The 23,381-nt window shown below is 38.0% G+C and overlaps 1 protein-coding gene across 1 annotated transcript in view; it reads right to left on the bottom strand.

Annotated features, from left to right (window-relative positions):
- Positions 1 to 23,381, bottom strand: part of LOC309967681 (uncharacterized protein) — a gene marked incomplete at both ends in the record, with an annotated part of 268,712 nt that overhangs the window by 135,111 nt on the left and 110,220 nt on the right. Inside the window, 3 exons of the mRNA XM_082848441.1 lie at positions 5,346 to 5,422; positions 11,676 to 11,750; positions 11,837 to 11,919. Coding sequence (XP_082704567.1) covers positions 5,346 to 5,422; positions 11,676 to 11,750; positions 11,837 to 11,919 — 235 coding nt within the window. The remainder of the gene's footprint in view (positions 1 to 5,345; positions 5,423 to 11,675; positions 11,751 to 11,836; positions 11,920 to 23,381) is intronic.

Genomic DNA, 23,381 nt, shown 5'->3' with positions numbered 1-23,381 from the left:
ACAATCTACCAAGTTTACCAACATCAGCATGTTTAAACGAGGCATGGTAGGGGGGTTGGGGGAAGAGGAAAGGGTAGACCATATAAGACAGAGAAAGAAAATACCTACACTTAAACTTACTGCACTAGAGCAGCAGAAACTTCCCACACAATATCATATATATCTTTGAAGCTGGGTAGGAGAGTATTCTGTGTTAAATGAATTTTATGGGGATTTGGAGAGGATTTAGGTAAAGGCTGCCCCAATAAATGATTTACCAGATCTAATAAAACATCAAGGAAATTGTTCAGATTGTATCTCAGACCATTTAAAACACAGGTTTATAGAGGTCTCAGCAGCCCCCATATCCTCAACCCTGGTTTAAAAAGAAACGTTTAGAGTGGTTAATTATCCCATGTTACTTTTTTTTTTAATGATAGCAATTTCAAGAGAAGGGAGAGACTGGGAGTAAACAAACAGGTAGGACAACCAAGGAGGTTGGGAGAGAGACAAGCTGAGCGACCACTCACTTATCCTTTTATTCATTCACCCAATAAATATCTACTGGTTGACTATTATAAACTAGGTATTTTAGAACTAGGGCCGGAGACCCAGGAGTGACCAGACAAGAAGGGTTTCTGCCTGCCTACAGCTTCTTTTTAGTGAGAGGAAGCAGAAACATGCAAATAAGTGGAATAAATATAAATATAAAAGATTAACTTATATTGTGGTAAGTACTTTAAAGGAGACAAACAAGGTGATGAGAAAGTAAATAACCAGAGAGGGGCAGGTACTACTTTATATAGGATTGTCAGGAAAGGCTTCTCTAGGAGGGAAAATCTAAGCTGAGACTTGCAGTATGTACTGCCTTCCATCCTACTAAGAACTGAGAGAACATTCCAGATGTACAAAGTACATCTGTACAAGTACAAAGGTTCTGATGCGTTAAAGACCGTGGTGTGTTTGAAGAACAGAAAGGAAAGCAGATGTGTCATCCTCAGGTGACAAATGCCCTCCATTTTAACCTTTGGAAAAGACATTTTCTTCAAAATGTATTATTATTAATGTTAATATTAGTTGCCTTTATTAAAAAACTAAATGTTCCAGTGACTATACAGGCTGTCTTATATATATTATCTCTCAGTTTTCACAATAAACATAAAGTCCCACCATATAGCTATTATTATTCCAATTTGATACAGGAGAAAACAGCCTCAGAGACTTTAACTGATTCAATGTTACATGGCAGCAGCAAAAAGGGAATTCATGCCCAGGTCTATCCACAAAACCTACACTCTTTCATTGCTTCTTATTTGCTTGTGCACACAGAAATGAATGAAGCAGAATGTGATAGGCTGTTTCCAAACATGGCCACGCAATATCTCCCATCCCAGCTTGTTCTTTTGCAATGTCACTGTCCCAATTTTGCATCAGGAGATGTAGTCTATTCTGCCCATCTGGCCCTGTGATGTATTGTTTTTTTTGTTTTGTTTTGTTTTGTTTTTTGCGGTACGCGGGCCTCTTACCGCTGTGGCCTCTCCTGTTGCGGAGCACAGGCTCCAGATGCGCAGGCTCAGTGGCCATGGCTCACGGGCCCAGCCGCTCTGCGGCATGTGGGATCTTCCCGGACCGGGGCACGTGTCCCCTGCATCGGCAGGTGGACTCTCAACCACTGTGCCACCAGGAAAGCCCCTGTGATGTGTTTTGACCAACAGAATACAGTGGGAGTCACTGTGTAACTTTGAAGGCTTGACCTTAAGAGATCTGCAGTTCCCACCTTCTCTGCTTGGAAAGATGCTACTTGGAACCGCAATAAGCTGAGAGGAAGCCCAAGCATCAGGGGAGAGAAGTGGAAAAATGAGAAGCTCAGCTGAGAGCAGGAAGTGAGGTTTCAGACGTACAGCCTCAATTAAGGAACCCAAGTCAGATGCCAGGTATTGGAGCTGCCTCAGCTAAAGCCTCAGACACAGAACAGAGACGAGCTTCCCGTGCTGTGTCCTGCCTAATCACAAGAGAACAATAGAGAAACACTGAGGTCAGGATAGAGGAAGGGTGAACAAACTTTTTTGGTAAAGAGCTAGGAAGTAAATATTCTAAACTTTGTGGACTGTACTGTCCTTGCCCCAACTATTCAATTCTGCCATTATAGAGAAAAACGAAGATAATATGTAACCATAGGGGTGTGTCTGAGTTCCAGTTAAACTTTATTTACAAAAACAGATAGAGGGCAGAATCTGTCTTGGTGGTTATACTTGCCAGTCCCTCATCACGACTTAGACAATGAGTTTACCTACTAAAGGAGCAACGCCTGAGAGTTGCTTCTTAAAAGATCTATTGGAAGGGCTTCCCTGGTGGCGTAGTGGTTGAGAGTCCGCCTGCCGATGCAGGGGACACGGGTTCGTGCCCCGGTCCGGGAAGATCCCACATGCCGCAGAGCGGCTGGGCCCGTGAGCCATGGCCGCTGAGCCTGCGTGTCCGGAGCCTGTGCTCCGCAACGGGAGAGGCCACAACAGTGAGAGGCCGGCGTACCGCAAAAAAAAAAAAAAAAAAAAAAAGATCTATTGGAAACTGAAGCTCTGAGATCCTTGGAAGCTCTGAAGCTTTTATACTTTATGTGTAAAGTAAGAGTGACATTGTGAAGTTGCATACACTGGACTCTGAAAAGTCATCCCAACAGAGAGCTGAGTCATCAGAGAAAGCGTGGAGAGGCAACAGGGACAAATGCGGGAGCTGGGAGCCTGAGAGCTTCAGACAGGGACTGAGAATTTTGCACGTGGTCAACAGAAGCTCCAGCTCTCCTATCTGCACACCATACTGAGCACTTGGTACCTCTGCTCTGGCAGCTATTTTACTGAATTAATGTACTTGTCACCCTCCCCATAGAGACCATCACAAACAAGAGTTTCTTAAGGACGGGGAGCTTGTCTTTTTATTATTTGAAAGTTGCATTTCTTATCTACTTTTTTTTTCCTAGAAGAGGCATGCATATTTCTTGTTTCCTGGGCTTTTTGACTTCCCTTCCTGCCTGACGTTTCTTTCTTTTTTTTTTTTAACATCTTTATTGGAGTATAATTGCTTTACAATGGTGTGTTAGTTTCTGCCGTATAACAAAGTGAATCAGCTATACATATACGTATATTCCCATTTCTCCTCCCTCTTGCATCTCCCTGTTTCTTTTTTTTTTTTTACATCTTTATTGGAGTATAATTGCTTTACAATGGTGTGTTAGTTTCTGCTTTATAACAAAGTGAATCAGTTATACCTATACATACGTTCCCATATCTCTTCCCTCCTGCATCTCCCTCCCTCCCACCCTCCCTATCCCACCCCTCCAGGCAGTCACAAAGCACCGAGCTGACCTCCCTGTGCTATGCGGCTGCTTCCCACCAGCCATCCACCCCACGCTTGGTAGTGTATATATGTCCATGCCTCTCTCGTGCTTTGTCACAGCTTACCCTTCCCCCTCCCCATATTCTCAAGTCCATTCTCTAGTAGGTCTCTGTCTTTATTCCTGTCTTACCCCTAGGTTCTTCACGACATTTTTTTTTTTCTTAAATTCCATATATACGTGTTAGCATACGGTATTTGTCTTTCTCTTTCTGACTTACTTCACTCTGTATGACAGACTCTAGGTCTATCCACCTCATTGCAAATAGCTCAACTTCGTTTCCCTTTATGGCCGAGTAATAGTCCATTGTATATATGTGCCACATCTTCTTTATCCACAATGGAACAGGATAGAAAGCCCAGAGATAAACCCACACACATATGGTCACCTTATCTTTGATAAACGAGGCAGGAATGCACAGTGGAGAAAGGACAGCCTCTTCAATAAGTGGTGCTGGGAAAACTGGACAGGTACATATAAAAGTATGAGATTAGATCACTCCCTAACACCATACACAAAATAAGCTCAAAATGGATTAAAGACCTAAATGTAAGGCCAGAAACTATCAAACTCTTAGAGGAAAACATAGGCAGAACACTCTATGACATAAATCACAGCAAGATCCTTTTTGCACCACCTCCTAGAGTAATGGAAATAAAACCAAAAATAAACAAATGGGACCTAATGAAACTTCAAAGCTTTTGCACAGCAAAGGAAACCATAAACAAGACCAAAAGACAACCCTAAGAATGGGAGAAAATATTTTCAAATGAAGCAACTGACAAAGGATTAATCTCCAAAATTTATAAGCAGCTCATGCAGCTCAATAACAAAAAAACAACCAACCCAATCCAAAAATGGGCAGAAGACCTAAACAGACATTTCTCCAAAGAAGATACATAGACTGCCAACAAACACATGAAAGGATGCTCAACATCATTAATCATTAGAGAAATGCACATCTCCCTGTTTCTTAAGCACAAGCCTGCATCTCTTGATCAAGAGAACAACTCATTGGTTAACCTGAACACCGTACTTCAGCTGCTTCAGGAAAGCACTGGTGAAATTATTGAGACTTTTGCATTTAAGTGAAAACCAGTAGGACTTATAAAAATGTGACTCTGGATAAAGGAAATTTGAGCTGCTACCATTCCTCCTGATGATAGTTCCAGGATGGAAGAGTAAGAGAAAAATCTTCAGGAACCAAATCATAAGGCAGATAAATTCCCAGGGGGAAAACCATTCAGAGCATGGATCTTGAAGAGCAGAGAGGCCGTGGTTTGGAGGAGACGACTTTGACAGGCTACTCCATTTCTTCCTGTTTCCTAGGTTACTCCACGTGTCACACAGCCACTTACTGTGGTTCCTTCCCTCATCCTTGATGAATCCCACCACTGAAAAATCCTGTAATCGTTACCTCTGAGAAGCTCCACTGCTCACTTTTCTATGTATTTTTTCATGTTTGTTATATGTATGCTTGCATAGACAGATATACCTGTATACACATCGCCAGGAAGAGAGAGCAGTAACTATGATCTGCTTAGATCTTAAGTGAACTAAGGTTTGGAATGTGTATCAGCCCCAGCCATCCTCCCAACTCCATCTCTGGACACTGCCCACATCAAATTGTCAGTATTTCTCCACTGTAGTCTTCTCCCCAAGATCTGGCTCAAACTTTTTCTGAAAAATCCTTCACCATTCTCAAGCGAATTCAAGCCATCGTGTTCTCCAGGTGTTTATGTGTGCATTCTTTTTTTTCTTTTTTAAAGTGTTATCATATTACTCTGATGTTTAAGCATACATATATTTCATTGGACTATGAGCTTTCCCAAATCAGGGCACATAACACATAGCTTGTAATAAGCATGCGATCAATATTTGTTGAATAAATGACTAATAAAAGAATAAAATGAGTGAAGACTTGTTGAATTTAATGGATTTAAATTTTTAAATAGAAAGACAGGATATAGTTACTCACCAAACTGAAAATCTGTGTTTCTCCAGTTCCTCCAAATAAGATGTATCCTGAGAATAATCTTCAATTTCTCCAGTTTTCTAAGCAGTTGATTTTTCCTTCACAGAATGAAATGAAATTAAATAAATGGGGAGAAAAAGTATTTTAGCAGGGAGCAGATAGAAAGTTTACCTGGCTTCAGTGACAATTTTCCCAGAATGACTTGTGGAATCATTGGTCATACAGAAACATAGTTAGCCATGATTTTGCATTGAAATTATGGCTTTATATTCCAGATTCTCTTACTAAATTTTCATGTCTATATTGGCAGACTGTGACATGTTCATTTTCGTATTATCTCACATGGAACAGATTCTATAAATGTTGTTAGAATAAAAACAACATCATAACCATGGTTATGGTTTTCGTATTAAATCCAGACTATTGCAAGTAAAGAAGAAGCAGCTTGAACTAGCTTTTAGCAGAAAGGAATTTGGAGAAAAGTTTGACCAGCCAGGCTACTGCGAAGGCAAGGAGTCAGCTGGATTTCTGGACTAGGGGGCAAAGGAATCAAAGGCCACCAGGATTCCTTTCCACCCTACCTCTACTTTGTGTTAGCAGGCCGCTTCATGTTAGCATTGGTTCCAAAAACTCCTGAGTTCCACAGTCTCAATAACATCAATTTAAACTCAGGACCATACAATGTCTGTGGAGCTGATTTATGAGAACTTGAGAAAATCATGTGACCCAGGATGATGGTTCCAGAAAACAGATTGCCTCATTGGAGAAACTAAACCCTATAATTCAACCAAGGATTCTGAAGAGCCCGGCTTTGGAGAGGAGTGGGGAGAGAGGGAGCATCTAACCTAGACAGACTCTTCCCTCTTCCACCAAAACAGTTAAACTTTTATCTGTTTATATATTGAAGTCTCCCATACAATTTAATTACAAAATACTGCTGACAAAAAGGCATTTGTAAACCACTAGCTACAGGAGAAGTTAGACATGACTGGCACTTATAAGATAGTTGTGCTAATGTTCTTTCCTTTTCTTTAGACCCTTCTCAAGTGTTTTTGATCATAATTTATAAGAGGCTCGTTACTTGAAATTCCTTGATATCAATTCATACAAGTTTTAGCACAAGTCTGTAGCTGAAATATTTTGCAGTTGCAGAATGCTTTTGGGATGCACAGGTGGTAGTAACCAGGAAAACCCTGCAGTGAAACTCAGGTGAAATAGATGCGTCATCAAATCTCCACAAGGCTCATTTCTTTTATTATAAAATTGATTGATTTGATCACCTTAAGAACAAAATTCATTTATGAGAGCCATCAACTGAAGGTACCTTTGGTTGTGGTCTTTTTTATCTTTCTCAGACTCTATAGCTCCTGTGCCAATAAAGGTACTTTTAATCAGATTATTTACTGTTGGTATTTTTAATTACTCCATTCCTGAGTAAGTTAAAGTGTGTCAAAATTCTTTAAAATATATGAGAGCTCTGAATTGTCCCAACTAAACAAACGTATTTGATTTGCACACCTTACCTGATTGCTAAAAACATGATTTGTAGGTATTTAATCTTTAAATTAGATGGCATTTTTATTTATGAGCTGTTTAGATACTTTATTCAGTCTTACTAAATAGAAAGTTGAAATGGCTATCAAGAATTATACCAAGGATTTGGTTTACCCACCAAACCTCCTGATTTGTTAAAAAATGCGTGTTCTATGATATAGTATATTAAACTGCTTTCTATTTGGTTAATCGGTTAATGTCTATCTTGATTGTTCAACTAAATTCATGGTAAAAATGGTATGTAGTATATATTTCCATGTATCTTTCACAGCTCCTAACACGGTAATAAGCACATAGTAAATACTCAAAAATTAGTTATTAGAAGTCACTTCATTAAGTACTAATATTACAATGACAATGGACTACCTCAAGTTGCTAAGTCACAAAGAAAAACACCTGTTAACTCTAAAAATAACAAAAGTTTTCTGAACCTTTGGATCTCCTTTAAAGAATGTTTAACTTAACGTGCTAAAAATTCCTTCAAATGGGTGTTTTGGAAGACATAAAGTCACAGACACTTGTTCATCTCCAAAGAAATGAACCCAAAGAGGAACAAAAACCCAAAGAAAATAAGAGTTTTAAACCCCAAAAGATATAAATATGTACAGCAAAATTCCCAGGTGAGTGAGTACCGGAGTGTGTGAGCCTGAATGAATGTTCACATGAATACACTCAACAATCTGATCGACCAAGCACAAATTCTTATCTTGAATCTATGCCCAACAACTAATACATTAAATAGGATATCATCAACATTTAAAGACAGAAAATAGATCCTCTGGTCCATGACAACTTCAAGTCCCTGAAGCCAAAGAACATCGTTATTAAAAAAATAATAATAATAAAGTCTTCCAACAGCATTGTCTTTAGAAACATGAATATCTATACTTTAAAGGAGAAACTGGTGGTGCAAATTTGTTCTGGAATGGCACGTTTCACATATTATCTGTATGGCTACTCAGAGTCTGACCGATCGCAGAAACCACTAGCAAATATGTAAATATAAATTGCTAGAATTCAGAATACGATTTTCAAGTTCACGAGCTAAAAATTTGGTCTGTGAGGATGGCCATTCAAATACAGCATCAATGAGGAAGCAATACACATGCACTCTTTCAAACACAATACAAAATGAGAGCCAAGAAGTGTTTTATAGAATTTTCAGAAACTAAAGTGTATTGTGTTGCAGTCAACAGGGCCAACAAGTGACGGTCAGAAGACTCTCATTCGAGTCTTCTCGCTACTTTGGAAACTTAAATTATTTAAAGTCCATGAATTTGAGTTTTTTAATCTGAAAAATGGAGATAATATTTGTCTTGCATAGATTGCAGGATTTTTTATGAAGACAAAGTGATATAATAGCTATAAAATTCTTTCTGGGGATGGAAAGGATAGAACTTAACATGCTTTAGGACATTAAGGATATAAGTAGCATCTGGTACAGTGCAATATATAGCGTGGGTGATCAAGGGAACATTTAACATCCTTTATTGTGCATTTATTACAGCATTTCTAAGAAGCTGCCTAGTAGAAAATACTATAGGAAGACGTAAGATATTAATTTATTAAGATATTAAGATAATATTAAGGTATAAGACAAGATATTAAGTCTCAAAGTTGCTCCTGCTCGCTGCAAATAGAGAAAGCCCGCATGCAGCAACGAAGACCCAATGCAGCCAAAAATAAATTGCTTAAAAAAAAAAAAAAGTTGCCCAGCTCATGAAATGAAAGACCCATTTAATTGTGTTATATGATAGAAAGCAAAGCCCAGGGTTCCTACCTTGTCGTTTAGAGGTTTTTACCCCTTAGCAATAATTCCTTCCATGGACCATTTGCTTAATGAAGAAGGGTGATGATGACGGGACCGATGAGAAGGTAAGTCTTTGTGCAGAGAAAGAGAGCTTGCAGTTCACAGGTCAGTGGCACCAGTGCAGTGGAAAAGCACTGCGGCTCTGGCACAATTAGGCTCCACTTAGCAGCAGTATTTTTTCCCCAAACTCTTTACAGGGTCTTTGTGCAGAGCTCTGGGGAGCACTGTTCATCTGCCCATCTGGCCAGATGAAGAGCAAGGGGATTGTTTCATCAAAAGAGAGAGCCTTAGAAAGAGGAAATAGTGAATAAAGAGCTGAATCCTGAGGATTATGAATGCTTTTGAACTGCCCTGGGAAGATCAGAAGTGAACAGCACCATTTTTTAAGAAGGCAGGGGAGGACAGTTTGGGGTGGACGAACGGTGCTAAGAGGCTTGTGTTAATAGGATCACAGAACTGCAAGTCATCGATAACAACAACAAACACCAGGTGCATCTGAAGTAACAAAGCAAATAAATATGACATCATGTTCAGTTCCATCAGTGTTGTTATTATCATCTAAAAAATAAAAACCCATAGCTCCAGATCAAATCCAGCCTAAATCCTGAGACCATCCAGCAAGAACACTATTTCCTCTTTCTTTAATTCATTTCTGATGTGTGTTCCAGAGAATTTTTCAGGACAGGCTTTCTATCAGCAGTACCCAGGGAGAAGCAAGGTGCTCCTTCCTGGCTTGGTAGCTCAGGATTTACCCAGAGAGACCTCTCGGGTAACTAACCCCTTGGGTTTCTGTTTCCGCCCTCTGGATGACAACTAACATCTCTGACCACTTTGGACCACACATTTTGATTGTTTTCTGGCTCCGTGTTATTTGAAAAATGATTGCCTCACATGTGGAGTTCAATATTAACCTCAGTTTTCCCACAGCCACCCTATCAATTGCCTGGGTTAGAGTCTTTAATAGCAGTTGAAGATTCAAATTAATTCCTGTTACTATGAGAAGATGAGGGGAAAAAAAGGACACACTTAAATTGGCATAGAGGGTCTCAGATTTAGATTTAGTAGATGGTATAACCTCCCTTGTACTCAGTCACTTGCAACTTGGGTGTATTTCTGGCTCTGTCTTCCCACAGCACTGATGTTACAAAGACGTATTACCAGCAGGCACAAAGCTGCTTCCTAAAGCAGTTCAGAGTTAAGACACCTTCTCAAAGTGCCTGACCCCCAGGGAAGAGCTTACTCCTCCAAACAATCGACTAGCAATTTGGGGAGTATAACATTAAAAATAAAATGAAAAAGAGAACTCCTGAATTGAACGGTAAACTCAGAAAACATAGGGAAGAATTTTAGGTTTTCTGAGTGATTGCATTCTTTCTCATCTTACTTAATTCAGTCTTTCTTCTAATCTCAAAATTTATGATCAACAAATGACATGAAAATTTTACAAAAATATTTAAAATGCTAATATTAGGTCCACAATATCCTAGAAATCTCATAGATGTATCCTTCCTTTAGCCTCCAAAAAAATATACATGAAAGTGCCTAATACATAACATGTATAAAGGATGTAAGTGTTTTTCCTTTGTAGCAAATTATCCTTGGTTTCCATAGCCTGTTCTTTAAATTAAGGTTATAAGACCCAAGAAGTAGAAAACATACACCTGGCTGAAAGGACAAAGAAATAAACAACTTTTTGAAGTATTATTTCATGATGGATACAAATATGGATTCTAGAAACAGACTGGTTCAAAGCCCAGCTATACACTTGTCAACAATGTTTCTTTTTTGGCTAAGTTGCTCCATCTCTCATGCCTTATTTTTCTCACCTGCTAAATATAGAAAATATGTCAATAGCAGTATCTATCCCATTAGTTTGTTGTGAGAATAAGACAGTCATTTGATGTGAAGGACCTGAGAACATTTTCTGGCCTCTAGTAATTTCCTAGCACTCAGTGAATGTTATCTTTCACTGTTACAAATTTCACTAAATTTTTGATTTCTAAACTTTCTTCTTCTGCAATACAAAAACAACTGTAATTGTAAACGCTGTTAAGTAGTCATCTAGACATTAAAAACCCATTTATTTGGGGTGGCGCAGTGGTTGAGAGTCTGCCTGCTAATGCAGGGGACACGGGTTCGAGCCCTGGTCTGGGAGGATCCCACATGCTGCGGAGCAACTAGGCCCGTGAGCCACAACTACTGAGCCTGTGCATCTGGAGCCTGTGCTCCGCAACGAGAGGCCGCGATAGTGAGAGGCCCGCGCCCCGCGATGAAGAGTGGCCCCCGCTTGCCACAACTAGAGAAAGCCCTCGCACAGAAACGAAGACCCAACACAGCAAAAATAAATAAAATTAATTAATAAACTCCTACCCCCAACACCTTCCTAAAAAAAAAAAGTGTATTTTAAAAAAAAAATTTATTTGATTAGATGGATGGTTGTCCACTATTTAGAGGTGGAAACAAGGTTTACTTTAAAATCAGTCTTTAGAGAATGGCATGAAAGTTGGCTCTACAGACCTGTATTAATTTAGTCAGCATACTGGAGTATAAAGATAATAATTCAGATAATTTGTATGAGAAAGGGCAGGGTTGGAGAGAAATCCTTTTACTTTGATTTTCTAGCCAGGCTAAATTTTCTGAATACTTAAAACTCGAAGTCATTTGGTCTATATAGATAAAGATTTTGGAAATGGTTAAATATCAAAAAACGGGATCCAGTAACGCCAGTAAAATTAATTTAACCAATGTTTGGAAACACAGGCTATGTAATTTATATAAATTCATCAGGATAGTTTCTGGATCGATTTCATGGCAGCCATGATCATGCCAAATAAATACAGTACAATCAGCACATTTTCTAATCACCCTTCCGAAGATGGAAAGAGTCTTGTAGACTGGTTAATTTAACTAAAGTCTTCAACTGCTTAAAGAAGTCTGATTCGGATGTAATAAAAAATTATTAGCATTACTGATTTCACAAACGTCAGCTGCTTTACTATGCCCTGCACTTCAAAACCTGCTTTGATGACCAAATTACTTTCTACCTGGAAATATATTTTAAGAAATCATAGTTAATAATCAGGACCGTCGTTTTCATGGTCAAAACCAACTTCTATAGCCTTCATCTTACCTTATTGTGTAATTCATGGTCTTCTTTTGAGAGATTGAGATCACGGTCCATAGGGCAGGGACCAATTTTATTAGAAATGCTTCCTAGGGTTAAAAACAAAAGGTGGAAAAAAATATTATAGATTTGTACTTCAGAGGATATGTAAGCTTACACTGCTGAAATCTAAGAGTTTATATAAAGCCTGACAAATGGGGGTAAAAGAAGGAATTCTCTGGAGGCTCTAAGTTGTTCTATGCTCCCAGTTTTAGTTCAGTCAATGCATGAACTTCAAGTAGAACTTTACCATTAGCCACACCACGGGGATGTAATTTACAAGCAGCAGCTGTGTCTGATCTGCTTTCCGGGTAGGATTCTTTATCCTCAGCTATGTTTCTGTGATCAAGTTTTCAAAGAAATTTCTCTGTGCCTCACACCAGTATTCCATTATAAAACCTTGAGACTAGACAGTTCTGTTATCTGTGTGTACCCAACACGTCTCACCTGAGCTACCTTTATCATCTTTTGCAAGACTTGTTTTATATCAGGGTTTCTCAACTTCAGCATGAGCGACATTTTAGATTGGTTAACTCTTTGTTTGGGGGCTGTCCGGTATTTTGTACGATGTTTAGCAGCATCTTTGGCCTCTACCTACTAGATGCCAAAGGCACCCTTTACCTCCCCAGCCCTCCCCTAGTTGGAGACAATTTAAAATGTCTCCAGACATTGCCCAATGTCCTTTGGGGAGCAAAACATCCCCAATTGAGAACTACTGCTCTAGATCAAACATTTCTTGCAGATGATGTGTTTTGCTCATCTTTCTCCTATTATGTCCAGCACAGTGCCTGAAATGGAATGCCTCCTCAACAAATGTTTCTTAAATTATAAACAAAGAAAGATAGTATATAAGCAGGTATATCTTTACCTTTACGACTGTCAATCCATTGGCTTGACCTCTCACTTCAATGAGCCCATGTGCTAAGGCCTATCCCCAGCATCTTGTGACAAATACCCTGGCCCAGAAGCTGCTAGAGATTGGAGTACCTTAACAGAGCCACAGCTCTTACCAAGAGGTTGACCCAAAATCTTTTTTTAAAAAGTACACATGCATCATATACCATGAGCAGTCACAGCCTTGCTGCCTGTCCTCTTCTCTCCCTCGGGATTAAAGGCTGCCATCCTCAGCCCTTTGGAATTGCCTTTGTGTATGTTTTTAAATGAGCTTTCCAGCGTGTAAAATGTTGAGGACATGGTCTCCCTGTCTGCATGCTTTGGAAAACTTTTCCTCCCTAAGGATGACCCAGCCAGCCTCATGAACATTCTCTAAGTTTTTAATAGTGCTGGTCGCTGAAGAAAAATTCTTTTACCTTTGCTTCATCTGAAAATGTCTTTATATCAACGTCAATTCATGAAGGATTTTTTGCTGGATACAGATTTCTGAATTGACATTTTTTAGCATTTTACATATGTCATTACATTGACTTCGGGTCTCCATTGTTTCAGATGATAATGTCCATCATTTCTCAGATCACTGTTCCCCTTTTTGTAATGTGGGTTTTTTTCCTTCTGTCTCCTTTCAAGATTTTTGCCTTAACTTTGTTTAACTGTGTTCAGCAGTTTCATTATGATATTTTTAAATGTAGCTTCCCTTGTGTTTATTCTTTTGGGGTTCACTGAGAGTATTCAATCTATGAGTCAATATATTCCATCAAATTTGGGGGATTTCCAATCATCACTTTTTTAATACATATTTTCTTCCATTTTATGACCCTCTTTTCTTACCTAAGATTCCCATGGTATGTATGTAAAATTATGTGATATAGCCCCATGGGTTTCTGAGTCTCTCGTCGTTTTTCTCCCAGCTTTTTCTTTTCTGTATTTCAAATTCATTAATTTCTTTTAATTCTTGGATTCTTCAGTTCTGAAACTTCCATTTGGTTACAATTTTATAGTGTCCATATCTCTGCTGAGATGACCTGACTATTCATTCATTAAAACCATACTATCCTTGAATCATTTGAAAGTGCTTTTTAAAAAATTATGAACATGTTTATAATGGATGTTTTAATGGTTTTTCCTGCTAAATTTAATATCTGAATCATCTTACAGTTATTTTTATTTACTATTTTCCCTAAGGTTTATATTCTCCTGTTTCTTTGCATGTCTAATAATTATAGATTATATAATGGATACTGTAGAACTGTAGGAGACTCTGGATTCTGTTATCTTCCTTGGAAAGATGTTCATATTTTTTTCCTAGTACACAGTTCAATGACTGGCTAATTTTATTAAACTTGCGTAGGCTTAAATTTACATTTTTTCTTTCTTTCTTTTCTTTTTTTTTTTTTGCTGCGTTGGGTCTTCGTTGTTGTGTGCAGGCTTTCTCCAGTTGCGTTGAGCGGGGGCTGCTCGTCGTTGAGGTGCTCAGGCTTCTCATTGCAGTGGCTTCTCTTGTTGTGGAGCATGGGCTCTAGGCATGTGGGCTTCAGTAGTTGGGGCACGCGGGCTCTAGGGTGTGTGGCCTTCAGTAGTTGTGGCGCATAGACGCTAGAGCACAGGCTTGGTAGTTGTGGTTCACAGGCTTCAGTTGTTGTAGCTCGTGGGCTCTAGACTGCAGTCTCAGTAGTCGTGGTGCACAGGCTTAGTTGCTCCGCGGCATGTGGGATCCTCCCGGACCAGGGCTCGAACCTGCGTCCCCTGTATTGGCAGGCAGATTCTTAACCACTGCGCCACCAGGGAAGTCCCTAAATTTACATTTTGTTTTAGCATTTCTGTGAAAAGCTAAGAGTTTCCAAGCCACTCTAACTTACCAGAACTCAACTTCAGGTCTCTAACTCTTCTACCATTACTGTCAGAGCTTTGTTTTAGGCTTAAAATAAGCCTCTCTAGAGCATGGTCTTTATTCCTAATATGCAGACTTTTGGCATCTCAGTTTGCTGTCAAAGTGAAAATGAGGTATTAACATGACTCTCCTGCCTTGAATGCTACCTCTGTTCCAACTCTAGTTATCGCTGTTCTTCTCTCAGGTCCATAGTCGTCACTTAGCAAACCTCCGTTGTTCTCCCTGTGGTCATGTAGAGCATTACCCTCAGCTAAGGACTCATGGCTGGGGCGTGGTCCCTGTCCTGATTCTGGGCTCCTCTCTGCACAGCTCCCTGCTCTTTCTCACTCTGCAGATTCTAACTACTTTGTCTCAGCTCAGTGGGACTTTCTCTGCTTGGATTTTGTTTCACTGCTTTAGAGTCAGAATTTTTGCCAGGTAGACAGCCAGGGTTTTCCTCAAAAGTTTCTCTTCTCTCTGGGATCAGCAAGTCTTGTGCTTTCTGATGGCCAATGCTCCATGACAATGAAAACATTAACATGCTTCATATGTTCTCTCCAGTTTAATAGCTGATTGTAAAAGAAGAGCTAGTCTGGTACCAGCTACTCTGCCATAGCTAAAACTGGAAGTTGCAGTGTTGCTTATTTTTTAATTAAAAGTAGGAATGGATACATAAATTGGTCACAGGCTAACTAGCACCCATGTTTATGTGTTAGTAATACAAATATAGGTTAATTACTTTGAAAGTCCACTTTATTTTATGGAATCACTACTCAGTTTAATTATCAGATCATCTTATACTGAGAACAAGATGAAATATTTACAAATAACAGTAACCTGCTGATGCCTTTGGAATGTGTCATCTGGGATCACCCAGAAAAAATAAATGGAACAGTCATATTTTTAATAATACATGAGGTGCACAAGGAAAACACTTGTCAAAACTGTATGATGTTTCAGTACCCTACCTATATATAAATGCACATGTTTATAAAAGTGTGTTTTCCCTGTGTTGGGCTAATCTTTTTTACTTGGCGTATTTTTAATGGTTTTTTCCAAATGACCTTTGTAAAATTAATCAAGGATCTGACACTGTCCTTTGGAGAAATGCAAAGAAAGAATACTGCTTACAGTAACTTTTGCACGAAGAACAGCCAGAAAATGACAAAACAGAGAAAACATTAATACTGAAAAAAACTAAAGCCTGAAAGTGGAACTAACTGAAAAATGTTGCCTTTTTGTTAGTAATATTTTCGTGGGTCTCTGAAATTTTATTTTCCCTTTATTTTCTAAACCACTGTCTTTGTTCTTAGAGATCAGATGGATTTCTCAAAACAATCTAAGTAAAATACACCGCAGTTTTTCAAGAGCTCTAATAGTGAACAGCATCTCAAATTAAAGATGAGTAAAATGTACAGAAAATATGTGTAAAAAATACAAATACAGAAAACCTAGAAAAATGTCTGCAATTAGACAGGATGGAAATCTAAAAAGAAATTAAATGCAGTTGTAATACATTTCCTATTCTTTTCTTTGAGAAAATTACTACTGAAGTGAGGAATTTCTTCCTCCTGTAATTTAAATGTTAAACTGCCAGATGTGTGTCTCATGCTTGAAGAGTCGAAGCTTTGCATTATTTAGCATATTAAGAATCACAGAATTTTAAAAAGGGCTCCTTTATTGCCTGGAGGTTCTAATTAAGTAAACCTTAGCCTGGTACATTTAAAACTTGCAATACAAGAGATTTTGCTCTCTTTTTTTTCCCATAGTCAAATCACATCTATATAATAAACATGGAAAATCTGAGATGATATAATTTTTCTTTTGCTTGAAGAATTAAAGCTATCTATTATTTTAAGAAGTTTTTAATAGAGGCCAGCAATCTAGAAGACAACTCAGGATTCAAAATACTTTTTAATCATTGCAAGTTGCTTTCCTTATTTATACCAAATAATGTGTGTTTCATAAAGGCAGTTCTATACTATCAATCTTACTCTCTCTTCCTTATTTTCCCTGTCTCTGCTGTGATCTCAACTATTCTCCTCTTGTTAGACAAAAACAATGCTAAGGAGCAACAAGAAGATCATAGGTTTTAGATTGATATTATGTTTTTGTGCATTTCTGTGTGCTGTTTATCCGTGTTAAATATCTGATCACACAGCACTAATTAGCTGTCCTTTCAGCAATTTGCGGAAAGACTTTCAGCAGCTAAAGTAAAAACCATAATCAAATGGAAGCTCTGTAGGCACCCAACATTCATAAATCATTCCCTTAAATACAGTTATTTTTGCCATTGTAGAAAATGTCAAAGGTGTCAACTCTGTCCAAATATACCACTTAACAGTAACTATTTTAGTAAATTGACTTGAAATGCATTCAGCTTACTGACAGTTAGAAGCACATGATCTAGTTCACAGTACAAATGAATAGGTTATAGGCCAAAATAAATACCAAAGTACGAATTCTCAACGACACGTTGCCATAACCATGGCTGCAACCACAGACCAAAGTCTCAGCATTGTTTATCTACGGCAGAAACAGATGCTTAAAATTTTTGAAATCTGGTTGTTTATATCTAGTTTCTACTTAAGAAAGTAAAAACGTTTTAACCACTTTCAAAATAAGGGTCGAATATCTAGTTGAGGATATTAACAGTGAATGAACTAGAAATTACATAAATGCAGGTAATGACTTGATAACATTCTCTGCTAGCAGCATAGATTGAACCTATAAACTAACTTCTTGGATGCTGCCAACATAAATAGATAAATGTTGGTCATAATGTCAAGGAACAAATTCTATCTTTTCTTCATGGGAAGAACAAATGAACAAACTGGTCTTCAAAAATGAGACTCTTGACAAAGGGCAAGTACCATAGAATTGGGGTTCAGGCTTGGCCAGGATTACTCCCCCTAAAGCCTCAAGTATTTAGTAAAAGGTAAAGTGCTCCTACTATTTTATGAACTGCTTTCTTAGAAGTGTTCAGAAGCTTAATGGTTTCCTATTTGGGGATGTTTTAATATTAGTGACATCAGGAATGCAACAAAACTATTCCCAATTTCACTTCTGCCCAAACCTCTAAGGCATAATCTGTCCACGTAGACCTCAACCCACGTGGCACTTTGGTACCACTTATGAATATCAACAGTTAGTTGATTGATAATAATACATTATATTTTATGCAGTATTTTTCAGTTTATTAAAACAGATTTACATATGTTACTTATTTAATTCAAGTTATTTTGTTTACCTTTATAGCCAGCACAGAACCGTAAATATTTCTGCCATCATGTCAACCAGTAGTGATCTCTGAATATTTTGCATTTTCAGGATGAAAAATAGACTCATACATGCATGTCTTGCCTAATAAAATATTATTGTAATGTAAGAGCAGGAATATACGTGGTTATTCTTTCCAAGAATAATTTTTAAACATCACCCATTTCTGCCATCCTTAAAAAGATTGCATCCTTTTATGAAAGTTAGCTTCTTTTTCCCTTATTCTTAAAAATATTAAACTCTCCATCTTAAGCACAATGAAGGAATTCAGAAATTTTAATATGCTGCTCATGAGCTTTCCTTGGTTATCATCACTGACAATTTCATTGAACTTAGAACACCCAAAGCTACTTAGAATAATGAATTATTTTACCCACTAGTAAGTCCTTATTGTTAAGAGAAACTTACGGGTAAGGACAGAGGGAATCATTGCCCAGTACTGAAATTAAGCAGGATATGGACATAGCCAAGTGCATTTTTCTCATTATAGTAACTAATACAATAACACAAAGGTGATTTAGTGAGCACCTACTGCATGTATTGCACTCTACATAAACTACTACTAATCCTCAAGTAAGGCCTGTTATTTTCCCTTTATAGGTAAAGAAGCAAATGTTCACAGATTAAGGAACATGATAAACTACATTAAAGGGTAAGAGTCAGGGTGTGAATGTAAGCCTCCCTGCCTCCTATATCCACATTCTAGTTCCTCCATGAAACGTGCACGGGTCTGCATTCTCTTTCAATTTCTTTCTTGCACATTTCCAGTAGGTAGACAGAGATCAGGGCTAGTTGTCACAAAAAGAAATAAAAACAGAACGTTGACTCAACACCCTAACTGTTGACTTTTAGCTATTCATACTAGGGAGAAGAGGAATAGTAATATCTTGAAGAAAATAATGGTAATAGCTAACATTGTTGAGTTCATACCACATACCAGGCTTTATAGATTTCAAAGTCCCAAGTTAGTTACTAATTTTAAACTCTTATCCTCAAAACTGTTTTAAAACACTTCAATGAGTAATAGATGTTACCAATTCAAATTTTACCTCCTTCCCTGAGGATATTATGCTAAGTAAAGTTTGCTAGTCACAGAAAGACAAATATTGTATGGTTCCACTTATATGAGGGACCTAGAACGGTCAAATTCAGAGAGACAGAAAGTAGAAATGATGATTGCTAGGGACTGGAAGAAGGGTAAAATGGGAAGTTATTATTTAATGGAGAGTTTAAGTTGGAGAAGATGAAGAAATTCTGGAGATGGATGGAAGTGATGGGTGTACAACATTGTTAATGTACTTAGTGCCACCGAACGGTACACTTAAAAATAGTTAAAATGGTAAATTTCATATTATCTATATTTTGCCACAACTAAAACATGTTTTACCTCCATATTCCCCAAGCCCTAAATGAAATGCTAATAAACTTTTAAAATGCTGTAGTGCCCCCAAAACAAAACAAAAAACTGAGGGGACTTCCGGTTGGGACCAAATGGTATACACTTGTTTCTAACTTCTTCTCTCTCTAAGCATAACTAAGAAGCCTGGAAATAATGTAGGATGTAGCCAAAGGAAGTTCTGAAAGTTATAAGGAGGATGGAGAGATGATTATAGACCCCAGGACTAGAGCAACAATATAGGACAGGGCAGCCCATGCTCCCTCCCACGCCACCCAACAGAAGAAAGTAATCCAGAACGAGCATCTCCAACTCTGTCCTATCAGCAAATAGTGGTCCAGGTAGGACCCTATCTACCCTTAGAAAGGAAGTCCCACCAACAACATCAGGTGAGTGCAGCAGCACTGGAGAGCAGGATAGACCAGAACCTACTGAAATAAGCATCCAGGTGGTGCCCTCTCCTTCCCTGCAGCTTGAAACAGCCTTCCTCCCACCAAGAGACGACAAACAGGTGGCTAAGTGGTACCAGCAGGGGAATCCCACCACAATTAATTCCTAGACCAGAAAGTTTCTTAACATCCTGAGGCTGGAGACTCCCTTCTCCACCTAAAGGCAGCAGGTGGCCAGGCCTGGGGAAGCTCCTTCTGTCCTCCCAGACGTCACCAGCAGGGTCCAGTGGGTGTGCCCCAGATATACAAGCTGAATCACGCAGACCAAAATAGCACATTTTCCAATTGCTGAAAGAAAGATTTGTCAACTACAAAGTCTATATCCAGTGATTATCCTTCAGGAATGAAGGCAAAATACATTCTCAAATGAAAGGAAACAAAAAGAATTTGTTGCTAGACCTTCCCTAAAATAATGGCTAAAGAAAGTTCTTCAAACAGAAAGGAAATTATAAAAGAAGAAATCTTAGAGCATCTGAAAGGGAAAAAAAGAAAACATCAGGAAAAGCATCAAAGATGAGTATATATAATACACTCTTTTTACTCTCATGGGTTTTAAAAATCACACTTGATGACTGGAACAAAAACCATAACACTGTGTGGTACCCAAGACAATGATATTTAAAAGTGGGGAAGGTAGGGCTTCCCTGGTGGCGCAGTGGTTGAGAGTCCGCCTGCCGATGCAGGGGACGCGGGTTCGGGTCCCGGTCCAGGAAGATCCCGCATGCCGCAGAGCGGCTGGGCCCGTGAGCCATGGCCGCTGAGCCTGCGCGTCCGGAGCCTGTGCTCCGCAACGGGAGAGGCCACAACAGTGAGAGGCCCGCGTACCGCAAAAAAAAAAAAAAGAAGTGGGGAAGGTAAAGGGACTGAAATGGAAGTAAAGTACTTACACTTGACCCAAAGTGTAAAATATTGACACCAGGAAACTGAGATAAATCAATATATGTATAATGCCATACCCAGAGCGACTACTATGAAAAGTACACAAGAGATTTGTTCAAAAATTATCAGCAAATCAGGATGGAATCCTAAAGAGGGTTCAAGTAATGCACAGGAAGGCAAGGAAAGAGGAACAGAGGAACGAAAAACAGAGGAAATAATGAGAAAACAAATACTAAAATGGCAGACTTAGTCCTAACATACCCAAAGTTACCTTATATGTAAACGGTCTAACTATACCAAGTAAAAGGCAGATATTGGCAGAGTGAATTTTAAAATATGACCTAATTATATGCTATTTACAAAAAAAAATGCACTTCTAATTCAATGACAGGATAGATATGTTGTATTTTCATTTTTATTCAGTTCAAACTTTTTTGAGACTTTGTTGTTTTGCTCCACAGATTATTTAAAAGTGTGTTTAATTTCTAAGGTTTTAAAAGTTTCCTTTTGGTTTTATGTTAATTATTTCCGGTTTGATTTTATTATGATTACAGAAAACATTTTGTATGATTTCAATTCTTTTCAATTTTATGAGGTTTCTTTTATTGTCCCAGGATATATTTGTAAATGATTCATGGGCGCTTGAAAAATATGAATATTGACCAATTTTACATAATCTCCTCTAGAAAACACAGGAGAAACACTTCCTAACTCATTTTATGAGACCATTATAACAATCCTGACACCAAAGCCAGACAAAGACAGTACACTAAAAAACAAAACTATAGACCAATATCTCTCAGAAACTTGGAAAATTCTCAAGAAAATATTAGCAAATTGAATCTAACAATGTATGAAAAGAATTATACAGTTTGAATATATGGCTACAGTAATCAAAGCTGTGTGGTGTCGGGACAGACACGTAAGTCAATGGAAAAGAACAGAGAAGCCAGAAAAAAAGTTTAGAAAAATATGCTAAGTGGCTGATTTTTAAGAAAGGTACAAAACCATGTCAATGGAGGAAAAACAGCCTTTATGACAAATGGTGTTGGAGCAACTTGCAAAAAATAATAATAGTAAAATAAAATAAATTAACCTAAACTTCATTCCTTATGTTAAAAATAATTCAAAATAGATTTGCTTTTTGAAAAAAAAACAAAAACAGGAGAAAATATTCAGGAACTTCAGGCAATGAGTTCTTAGACTTGACACCAAAGCCTGATCCATAAAAGGAGATTGATAAATTGGACTTCATTAAAATTCAAAATCTTTACTCTATGAAATACCCTGTTAAGAAGATGAAAAGGCAAGCTGCAGACTGAGAGAAAATATTTGCCAAGTACATATCCAACAACTACTGGTTTTATTCAGCATGACATGTATTATGGGCAAAAAATCAAGATGATGAACCCCTGATTTTGCTCTGACAACTAGTTCATCACACTTTATTTCATGACAATTATTCATACACATGACGCCTGATTCCTGCAAGTCTGAAAAAGGAAAAAAAAAAAAGATGTTTTATTACAAGTTTAGGTGAAGGTGTAAGGAGATACTATTAATTGTGGTTCAAGAAGAAAATGCTGCAATGTTTTAAGAACATGCTTACACCTTTTAAATATTTGATCTTAGAAAGTTTGATATGCATGTGTCTGTGTGCACATGTGTTAATATTTCAATGCTGGAGAAGACACACTTGCTGATAAAAGCAATACACCAGCCTGAATATAGATCAACTAACTAATGAGAATTTGTTTGGAAAGAGAGGGTTAATAGTATGGGAGGAGAAATATTTGTGCTTTAGTGTTCTGTATTGCTTTTCACTGAATTATGTTTTCACAATCTACGTCTGTTAACAACATTACCGCAGCCAATGTCTTTAACACTAGCATTATGCCTTGTATATGCTTATTTCTATGTGTGTTGAAAATACTGCAGGATCTTTTTTACTACAACTTTAAATCTACAAAATTCTAAACACAAGATTCTAGTGAAACAGTTCTGTGTTCATTTAACAAGTTATAGACTACAATCTTAACAAAAAAAAATAGTTGTGGCTTTGCAAACAAAGGTTGATCACACTCGCTGGCCTCTAGTAATGTAAAATATTCAGTGTGTCATGTATTTGTGCTACAGAGCATCAAGTCCTTCTATCCTTCATTGCCAAGGTGTCAACATTCAAGAGCAGACTGACTTTTCTTATAAAATGAGTTTAATACCAAAAAAGATTGCTTTCCCTCCTATCTCATGCTAAAGGAAATATTTACCTGTTTGACTCGAAAGCCTATTTTTCTAATTTATATTTCCTATTTCTTACTCCATATGGATCATCTAATTAGACTGAATGGATCATTGTGGATAAAAAGACTGTCGCTTTCTGCCAATTTTAATTTCAATGATTTCCACATTGAACAAAGTCAGTCACATGCTCATAAGAAAGAGAACTAAATCAGTCAGACCACTGAAGTGTTCAAAGCCAGCCTCATGTTTAGAAAGAGCTAATGAACCCATTTATTCACATGAGGTCTCACAATGTCATTTATTTTTTATTCCCATTTGGAGTTTGACGAAGATAATACTGAACCAAAGGAAATGCTACCTGCTAAAGACTTGCAGAAAGTACCTATAGTGTGTCCTCTTTGGATAAATGCCAATCCATGTTCTACGTATATGAAGCATCTAAAATTGGCAAACTCATGGAATCAGAGAGTAGCATGGTGGATGCCAGGGGCTGGGGGAGGGGGA

The sequence above is a fragment of the Leucopleurus acutus genome (assembly GCF_964270905.1).
Source record: "Leucopleurus acutus genome assembly, chromosome: 10".
Taxonomy (NCBI): Eukaryota; Metazoa; Chordata; class Mammalia; order Artiodactyla; family Delphinidae; genus Leucopleurus; species Leucopleurus acutus.
Note: the sequence above shows the minus strand (reverse complement) of the source record. Positions and strands in the feature narration are given on the sequence as shown.